The 10,206-nt window shown below is 37.6% G+C and overlaps 1 protein-coding gene across 1 annotated transcript; it reads right to left on the reverse strand.

The window, feature by feature from the left end:
* Positions 1 to 1,944: 1,944 nt before the first annotated feature.
* On the reverse strand, positions 1,945 to 4,237 carry LOC114195654 (Calcium-binding EF hand family protein). The gene is made up of 6 exons (XM_028086195.2): positions 3,583 to 4,237; positions 3,237 to 3,339; positions 3,082 to 3,147; positions 2,755 to 2,910; positions 2,497 to 2,593; positions 1,945 to 2,204 (listed from the first exon to the last, which is right to left on the reverse strand). The coding sequence occupies exons 1-6, from the start codon at positions 4,088 to 4,090 to the stop codon at positions 2,082 to 2,084; spliced, it is 1,053 nt and encodes a 350-aa protein (XP_027941996.1). The 5' UTR covers positions 4,091 to 4,237; the 3' UTR covers positions 1,945 to 2,081.
* Between the last annotated feature and the right edge of the window lie 5,969 nt (positions 4,238 to 10,206).

A 10,206-nucleotide genomic window follows, 5' to 3' on the forward strand; every position in this document is an offset into this window, starting at 1 on the left:
TTTTTTAAAAACAGGAATCTATAATATTTCACCATGCATTTTCACACTTTTGGAGAGAAAATTTTAACTCTAAGAACGTAGACACATATATGAAAGTAGACATGTATGACCTAATGGGGAAGCATCATGAAGTGTATATAGAGGGACCATATACTATAAGGATCTTTGTTAGACATGGAATTCCAGAAATCATATCTTATTATCATATACATGATAATGATGTCATGTATCACAATTATATGGGGACTACAAATTCTAGTTTAGAATGTTTTCTCTGATAAGGGATGAAATAACTTACTATGAACCACCAAAGGTGAGTGTTTGTCCAGGAAATGATCAGGATGATAATGAAAATCCGTTTTACTACTCTATGGAGAAGACTTTAACCGACTATATGTTACAAATAGAGTAACATATAAATGAGAAAAAGAGGAGTCTTCCACGTAGTCAAGCAAGATCTTACCATTGTAACTTCCACGCCAACCACCATGATCACCGAGGCATTGACCACCATGATCCAAGTAGCTTCAGATAGCAATAACCACGCGAGGAGGAATGAGAAAAAGAACAGAAAAGTGCAAGTAAATGGGATCAAAATAAAATATAGATCTAACCCAACCATTAATTTTAAAACATAAATTAATGCAGTGCGAGTGTTATGTTGGCGTAACTGTCGCAAGTTAAATCGGATATTATAATCCACTCAAAACTACCATAGCTTCCAAAGGTTTAGAGGATGAGCAATATTCTCACGCAAACCTGACATAAATATGTCTCTTTTTTGCTTTTGAGTGGGTTTAGATGGGAAGCTATTTTAATGTTTTCTTGTAGTGAATGTTTTATGGGAAATGATTCACTTATCTAATGTCAAAATCATTTGTAGATAAAAAGCATATATATTTTTTCATTCACATGGCTATATGGAGACTTATCCTTAAAGTGAGAATGTTTTTTTTTTTTATTTGATTTTTTATATATTGGTTGGGTTGTGTTACACTTTAATTCTCAACATAGAGAGCCAAGAAATAAAAGTTAAACACACATAGAGAGCCAAGAAATAAAAGTTAAACAATTTCCTTGTTTTGAAAATTACTTTTCTAAAATAAACCAATACACATTCCTTATGAACTCACGTCTATTTGAAAACCATTTTGCCTGCAGTAGTTTATACATATGGGTCTGCATGCAGTGCATTTTGCATATGCAATTGTGATGGTAATATTTGTGAAAGGAGTTTTTAATTCTATGCATAAAGAATGTTTGCTTCTCATACTATTTTTCTGGCCAAGTGAATCTCACCCCTTTGTTTGTTTTGATTACGTAATATTACATAGTATACATTTGAAGAAGATGGCTACCCACAAAAATATTTCATGCCGATAACAGACTCAGTTAATTTTTTTTAAAGTGAAGAATAATGTAGTAAATTTATTTAGTCTCTAGTTTTTTTTTTCAAGTATATATACTCGGATATTGAATTTCATATTTATAATTGCTTCCAACACTTTTTTGAAATGACAATGAAATGATAAAGAAAACAAAATATGAAATGATATGGTTTGACTTTCTTCAATAAATATTTTGTACTCTTTTTATTATGATTTTAAGTGAGAGTTTGGTTGAATGAGCCTTAAAAGCATTATATATGTAAGAAACAAGACTCACACATCTATATAAATTTAAGATTGTTTTTGTTAGAAATGGTGTTTGGTCTTTCTAATTCATTGGCGTAAATCTCTCCAATGTCTCCTAGAAAAATGTATTAGGTTGGAAGTGGTGTCTTTATTTTCCTGTATAAAATGTTTATTAGTGTCAAATCTCTATTAAGTTTCTCATACCGAAAACCCAACATTTTCCATTAATGATGGTTTAATAATTAAAAGCGAATGTTTAGATTAGGATTAGTAAATTTTGTGACAATAATGCCCGCAGACAAATTTAAAATGTTTATCATGGGTCCTGAGGAATAAGGAAAAATTGATTGTGTTTGAGTTCTATATTACAAAGCAAAAATGAATAAGAAGAACAGCTAGGTTGCTATTTGAAATACGTTAAACTTTTCTGGTAACTTGGTTCATACATCAAAGCTCATCATGTTCATCGTCACTTTCTTGGTGGCCATCTGCATGAACTGTATTGTAAAAAACAGATTCATGATCAAGCATCTCTTGGAGTGTCAACTTTTTATCTCCATTATCATCAGCCTGCATCAAACACAATAAAAGATCTCACATCCAAAACTACCTTCTTCAAAAATTGTCATTTGTTGAAATATAAATGGAATTAGGGTGAACTTAATTATAAATATAAATAAATTTAATTAATATCACTTTCAAAACACCATTCACTCAATAATAATTTTATTTTCACCCACCAATCAAGTTTTAATGAATAAAATTTCTTAAGAAATTATTTTGAATATAATTGTTTTTGTGTTTGACTCTTCTGGCATCCTTATTTCACTTAAATATATGTCTTCATGGATTGGTAACTAACCTCATTCATCAAAAAGCATGTGAAATACTTAGCATAAGCTAGCTCGCCAGGGTAGATATAAGAAAGTATTGGAATCAATTCTTCTGGACACAAAAATCTGCCAAATATATAGAAAATGTAAATTTTGATAATAAGCAGGAGCAATATTTCCTAATAATAACACTAAATCTTATTATTAGCTTATATAAAAAGAATACAGAGTTCAAAATATTGAGTAATTATTTCGAAAACCTTTTGAGGCAGGAAAGAAAAACTCACTTATCTTTGTTTACATCAAGCTGCAAAAATTTCTCTTCCGGAGAAGGTATCGATCCTCCATTAGTTTCGAAGGTCATATAACTTTCGTATGTACCATATACATGATCTACAAATTCATTAAAGTTCATTTTCCCATCTTTTTCATCGTCCTTGCGCCTATATCATAACCAAGTCAATATGTATATACAGGAATTTATCATTCAGAATATTGAACTTTCTTTCATTAACCCTAAAAAAATTATTAGTATGACCAATTAGAACAAAAAAATGGTGTAGAAAAAAACAAAAAGATATTTAACCATTTTTCAATTAAAAAATAAGGCTTACTTTAGCCTATCTCTCAACATCCACTTTAGGGTTTCTTTATTTTCGCTATCTTCTGGATGCAAAAAACTGCAAAAGGAGACGAATTTCTTCAGGTATATGTTGAAAACAACATAGAAAAGAGAAAGGAAAAGGAAAAAGTGATGAATTATTTATACTCTCTAAGTTCGGTGAAGTTCAAAAGCCCATTGTGATCAACGTCTGCAACGTGAAATCTTTCTTTCCACCATCCTGCTTCGCCATGCAGCATTTTGTTTTCCTCTGGTTTAGCATATAGTAAGAATTCAACGTCAAATTTATCAATCATCGCTGGTTTTAAGTGAAAAAAAAATGAATAAAAAAGAAAAATGACAAAAGCCACATGCACGGATTCAATTAAAAAACATAAAATCAAGTAATGTATTACGTAAAATCAATTAAAAAACATAAAAACATGAAGATGAAGGATGAAGGTGGATGAATAAGAGTTAAAACCCAACGATATATAAAAACATATTACGTTACCTATATGCTTTTCAGAAAACTGAGGTAAATACTCCTTAAAAGAAATGGCCAAATCCCCATTCTTGTCTTTGGAATCAAGCTCAGCTTGCGTGAGATAATCTAATCTCTCTGATGCTCGCTGAGTAATCCAAGCCTCTAACTCTTCAAAACCAACCACCCCATCTTTGGGTTCTCTATCTAACAAAGGGAACAAGATGATCAATCTCAACGTGGTGTTCAATTTACCGCCAGATGTAAGATATTGGTATGTCCCTGAAACATCATTGGGGGACGAGGTAGTGTCCAAAGTGGTCGATGTACGAGGAACAGGTTCCGAATGTGTTGTTTTCTTTTCAACCTCTCTCTCAATATCTGTGACAAGAGGGTCAAAGTTGGGTGCTCGTTCAAGTAACTTGTACCCAAACCTGCGATTAAGACGACCCTTTGGTTCGTCTTGGTTCAACGGGAACAAGCATTTGTAGAGCAACACGGCGGTGGCTATTAGGATATAAACCACCGCCTTTGACATTTTCGGGTGCTGGCTGAGTTTTGAGGCTCTCAGAGAAGAAGCTATGAAGAAGGAACAAAAGATAATATGGAGAGAATTAATGAGAGGGAAATACGGTTATTGATGGTTGGAGAGAGTTTAATTAGGGGACATAGAACCTTGTTCGAATGAGAACACCTAAACTAAAGTTGACCTATTTTGCAATGTTTATATTTATATAACAAATTTGCTTCCATGCATGAATGGCTCTAAATCCTTTTGCTTGCATTAGTAATTACCAAAGTCATACCTACTCATTTTATTTTTCAGTAAATATCATCTACGTCTCCACATATTTTTTTTCTTTTTCTAATATTTTTGTAAACGAATGTGTGGTTTCAGAGGACAATTATCGTGTGCGCCATTCAGAATTCGAAATCTTGCGTTGTGCCGTACCCTTATGTTTAATGTTTTTTCCACGACCAAACATGATTGAATAGTAATTTCAAATAATATGTGTCAACGCATGTGTCTGTGGTAACCTTAAACATATCGTGGGGTTGTCTTACTTCTCCAATTAGATCATTTTGTATTAAAGCTTTTGCTACTATAAATATGTCGTCGATTTTACTCTAAATGTTCCCCGTTTATTTCTTTATAACAAGTTGTCTCTAATGTTAAATTCACCCTTGTAAGAGTCACGTTGTAGTAACATGATATAGTCACCTCACAGTCAAATGTTAAAACAATTTTTTGTTTCCATAAATGTTTCAGTATTTTAAATTTAGTCCCTCAAATCAAATTGTAACTTTTAGATTTAATCCTTATCAATTTGCAGCTTTATTTTATTTAGCCCCTGTTGTTTTTTAGAAGTAATGAATATGGAAAAAGAAAAAGTCACGAAATAAAACATATCATACACTAAACAATTTATAAATAGATATAAGTTCAAAAATATCTAAAGAACATTATGTATAAGTTCACAAATATCTAAAGAATATTGTGTAAAAGTTCAAAAATATCTAAAGAATATTGTGTAAAAGTTAAAAAATATTTAAAGAATATATATTATGTAAAAGTTAAAAATAGTTATAGAATATTATTTCTATATCTTGAGAAATAAAAATATATATAAAAACGTAAATTACATTGACATATTATGTCCATGATAGAAAATTCGACGAAATATGTTGCGGAATTTTAAAAAAAGTTTAAAAATATCTGGACTCTCTAAAACTTAAGAGTTAAATTTTTTTTTTAACCTCCAAAAGGTTTCTGAGCGGGAGGTGGGAAGAAGAAAAGCATGAAAGAAAAGTTGATATATGGAAACAAAAAAGTTTTATAACACTAGTATAACACATTTAAAACATTTAACATATTTTTAAACAAAATCTTAAGGTAACGAATTCCTGAGTCTTTTATTTATATAATGTTTAACTTTAAAGGGTTGGATCTTGAAAGGTAGTGGTGCCATCCGCTGTGAGTTTGGTGATGAAACCATGGGTGAGATTTGAGAGTTAGCATCCATCATATTGGCCTTTTGAAGGAGTTGTTGAACGTATTTTGATTGGTTAAGAAGCAAGGAACTATCAACATTTCAGTGGGCCTCAGTACCAAGAAAATAATGCAGACGTCCAAGATCTTTGAGAAAGAAGGAGTTGCTTCAAGTGGCAAGTTCATTACGATTTATACTATTAATTACCATTTGAAATAATTGGTCACAGGTACATGTACATATACGATCTCTTTATCAAAATTCAAAACATAACGTTTAAAAAAAAAACTGAAAGTGAAACCGTCATTCACTCAGAAGATTTTAATTTGAGATATGCAGAAACTGACTTCCATCTTGACGACATCACTTTTAGAAAAAAAAGGAAACTGGTTTGGAAGAGGACAACTTTACCTTTAATGTCGTCCTCCCCATGACGACTTAACCCATTTTAAAAAAAAAAATCAACGGATCCTATTTTACAAATTCATAGTCAAAACTACCCAAAAATACAAAAAGCCAAGAATGTCACTAACATAAATTAATATAATATGTGTAGGTCAGATATTTTGAATCTAAAACCAAGTTGCACCAATGTGATTGAGTTTTTGAGAAGACACACTTTACGTGAATTAGATAAGAATCCAAGAGGTTGATTCATATAAACAACTTCACTGATGTCACCGTTAAAAAAAGAATTATTCACGTCAATTTCATACCACTAAAAAAAGCATTACTCATTTTAAAACGAACCCCTAAAATATTGTGAATCATCATGTACCTGCAGAGGGACAAATAAGATAAGTTAGGCACAAGCGTCACCTTACTATGTAGTCCGCTATCTCCTTAGTTGGCCTCTTCCCATTCGATACATGCCGGCTTGAACCCAGGAGGGGTTACCTTTAAATGATGGGGTCCACGTGTATTTATAGACATTAATGACGTTCGACCATTTCATGGGCTGGGCCTTGACTTGGGCTCTAGCTTGGGCCCCAGCTTGGGCCATGAGTGGGCCTGGTCCTAAAGCAGTTTCCAGAGGTGTATTGAAATGGGTTAGCCTTCTAGGCAAGTAGTCGGTTTTGGCCGGCTACCTGTCTAGATGGCTAGTGCTGGTTGTGTCTGGATGCTGGATGGTATGTGGTTTTAACGTGTGTACTTATTTACTTGATTGGGCTTGGCTAGGTACAGTACACCAGTCCCCCAGCCTTGTCCGATATGGGTTGTCGGTCAAGGATAACATGTGTTGGTGAACTAGCAAAACCGGCTAGGTGTGATACACCAGTCCCCCAGCCTTTAAGTGTGATGAACAGTGTTAAGGCTATGAAGTGTCAGAAGGTAGGTGAAAAGGCGTCAGGTGGTCACATCGTTAAACTTTTGGCGCCGTCGTTTTTTATGTGTCATACATTTCATAATGATGGTGTCGCTTGGTCTGGGATTCCATTTTGGCGGGAAGAGTTTAAGTCGTTTGGGATCGTGGACTATAAATACAGCTTTGAATGCAGCTGATGGTTTACTTGGTTCATTTGCGAGTTTCGAAATCAGAGATCTTGTGCGCGACATCTTGTCCGACTAGTTTCCAAATTCCGCCGACATCTTTCCGTAAAAAATCAAACAGGTATGTCCAGTAGCGATAGTTCATCGTTATCTACGTCTAGTAGTAGTCAGAGTACTGAGTCGGATAGGAGTAGAGGTGACCGGCTCCGTGGAGAGGGTGTGAATGTTGGAGTTGGCACAAGCGGGGTGCCAATGGAAGTAGTGAGGGAGATCCGAGAAGATCCCCCTGAAGAACTGGAGGAAAGCAACTGGCCGGCTAAGGGTGGTTATGAGTGGGTTGCATCTGATGTTCGTGAGCAGTCATCCCTGTTCAGGTGGTCTCGTCTGCTGAATTCCTAGCTAAACTGTACACCCGTCATCTCTAGAGGGGTCAGTGGAGACATTGTTTCATTGGAAAGAGTGAGCGCCATAGACCGGGTATGCCATGGGCAAGAAGGGGCTACCGAGAAGTTCTTTTACATGTATATGTGCCATTTTTCTCAACTGCATATACGTCTACCTTTCGACGACTTTACCATGGGCGTGTTGCGGGCTTTGAATGTGGCGCCTACTCAACTACACCCTAACAGCTGGGCTTACTTACAGGCTTTCCGCATTCTGTGCGAGTCGCTGTACTTGGAGCCTTCACCTTATGCGTTTTTGTATTTCTATGATACCAGACCCCGGAGGCCGGCTACATGGTTGTCGTTGATAAGTCGTCCCAGCATTAGCAGGTTGGATGCATTCTCCCAGTCTTTCAAGCACTTCAAGGATGGATACTTCAAGGTTGTGGTGAAGGAGGGAGGTGAGCAGCATTTCCTGAATGCGGATGGGAGTACAAAGTTCCCTTTCAGTTGGACCAATAACCCTTCGCGTTACAAGGATATGGGGATGGAGGAGTTGTCGTCCGGAGATAAGGAGGTGGTGGGGATGTTGTTAAGATTTGTGGATAAGTTGCCCACTAAGGGCTTAGTTAGGGTTTATAATTCGGTGCATCCGATTATAGATATTGAAGGTATCTGTTTATTACTTAATCTGTGTTAATGATGCTAAGTTGTTTTGATCCGAGTTGTGATATGTTATTGCAGGACATATGGCGCAGTCTAGCAAGAAGAACTTGGCGCTCTTTCAAGCACTGAGGAAAGAGATGGCCGCCAAGGCCAAGGAGGCTGGGAAAGCTGGTGTTCCCAATCTGCAGGAGTCCGTGGTGGAAGTGCATGTACATGGCGGCACGAAGAGGAGGGCTGAGCTTCCGGCTCGACCTGGGAAGGGTAAGGATGTAAAGAAGATAAGAGCCGCTATCCTTGGGTCAGGTGATGGGGCGGGATCGGCCAGCGGGGAGAAGGCGCCGGAGGCCGGGCTAATCGAGTTGCCGGAGATATCCGTGAGGAAGGATATCTCGATAAACTTGCCTGATACTATTGTGAACTCCATCGACAATATGGAGGTTGATCATATTGTGAGGACCATGGTTGAATTTGGGAGTAAGGCATTGGTGTTGGGTAGACGTGTGGGGTCCCTTTACAGAAGGGAAGTGAAGGAGGTGGGGGAGCTGCAGGGTAAGTTGGACAAGTTGGCGGAGGAGAAGGCGGCGTTGGAGAAGGAGAAGGAAGGATGGGAAGCTGAGAGAAAAAGGTTGGTGTCGTGGAAGGTTCGTTGTCTAGACTCTGAGGAGAAGTTGAATAAGCGGATAGGGGAGATGGAGGAGGACTATGAGGATCTAAAGGATAAGTATGATGGGGCTGTCGGTGAATTGGATGACCTAAAGAACAGTGTTATTCAGGAGCATATAAACGGCTTTGAGAAGGGGTTGCGGCAGGCGGCCTTCTTCTATAACGATGTGGATGCACTGGATTCAAGGTTTGATGTAGATAAAGATGTGGTCGGTGGAAAGCTGGTAGGGGAGGATGAAGAAGTTGAGGAAGGGGTTGGGAGTGAGGCGCCCGAGGCAGAGAAGGAAGCGGATGTGACCGTGGAGGGTGATGGTAACCAAGCAGCTTAGGATGTAGTTTTTATATTGTTTGATTTCGCAATGAATCCTAAGTCTGTAATAACTCGTACAATATTTTGATTTGTTTTTAATATGATGCATGTTGTGGATATATACATGTTTTGTGGTTGTTGATGATAGCATGTGATAGGAATATGAGATATGTTGTATGTGTATTTAAATAAGGGAACGTTGTTGGCGTTTTGCGAATTAAAACACAAGTAGAGGGTGTTCGACCCAGGCCGCTTACTTGTGGTAAGGGTGGGGAACTTAAACGAATTAAACACAAGTAGAGGGTGTTCGACCCAGGCCGCTTACTTGTGGTAAGGGTGGGGAACTTAAACGATTTAAACACAAGTAGAGGGTGTTCGACCCAGGCCGCTTACTTGTGGTAAGGGTGGGGAACTTAAACGATTTAAACACAAGTAGAGGGTGTTCGACCCAGGCCGCTTACTTGTGGTAAGGGTGGGGAACTTAAACGAATTAAACACAAGTAGAGGGTGTTCGACCCAGGCCGCTTACTTGTGGTAAGGGTGGGGAACTTAAACGAATTAAACACAAGTAGAGGGTGTTCGACCCAGGCCGCTTACTTGTGGTAAGGGTGGGGAACTTAAACGATTTAAACACAAGTAGAGGGTGTTCGACCCAGGCCGCTTACTTGTGGTAAGGGTGGGGAACTTAAACGATTTAAACACAAGTAGAGGGTGTTCGACCCAGGCCGCTTACTTGTGGTAAGGGTGGGGAACTTAAACGAATTAAAAACACAAGTAGAGGGTGTTCGACCCAGGCCGCTTACTTGTGGTAAGGGTGGGGAACTTAAACGATTTAAACACAAGTAGAGGGTGTTCGACCCAGGCCGCTTACTTGTGGTAAGGGTGGGGAACTTAAACGATTTAAACACAAGTAGAGGGTGTTCGACCCAGGCCGCTTACTTGTGGTAAGGGTGGGGAACTTAAAAGATTTAAACACAAGTAGAGGGTGTTCGACCCAGGCCGCTTACTTGTGGTAAGGGTGGGGAACTTAAACGAATTAAAAACACAAGTATCATAGAGTCATAGAGTAGGGAACCACTCATTTTATTGATTGAAATGGGGGTGCCTCGTTAAAACCTCCTTGGCCAAAACCCTCCTTAGGGAAAAAAGA

The sequence above is a fragment of the Vigna unguiculata genome, chromosome 8 (genome assembly GCF_037176805.1).
Source record: "Vigna unguiculata cultivar grain cowpea cultivar isolate G323 ecotype 2 chromosome 8, ASM3717680v1, whole genome shotgun sequence".
Classification (NCBI taxonomy): Eukaryota; Viridiplantae; Streptophyta; class Magnoliopsida; order Fabales; family Fabaceae; genus Vigna; species Vigna unguiculata.

Excerpts from the sequence above, each read along its gene's own strand:
- LOC114195654 (XM_028086195.2), bottom strand. The coding sequence starts at position 4,090 with ATGTCAAAGGCGGTGGTTTATATCCTAATAGCCACCGCCGTGTTGCTC. Across the intron at positions 2,911-3,081 it reads ATGTTGAGAGATAGGCTAAA|GCGCAAGGACGATGAAAAAG; the intron begins GTAAGCCTTATT and ends GTTATGATATAG. Across the intron at positions 2,594-2,754 it reads CTTGATGTAAACAAAGATAA|ATTTTTGTGTCCAGAAGAAT; the intron begins GTGAGTTTTTCT and ends TATATTTGGCAG.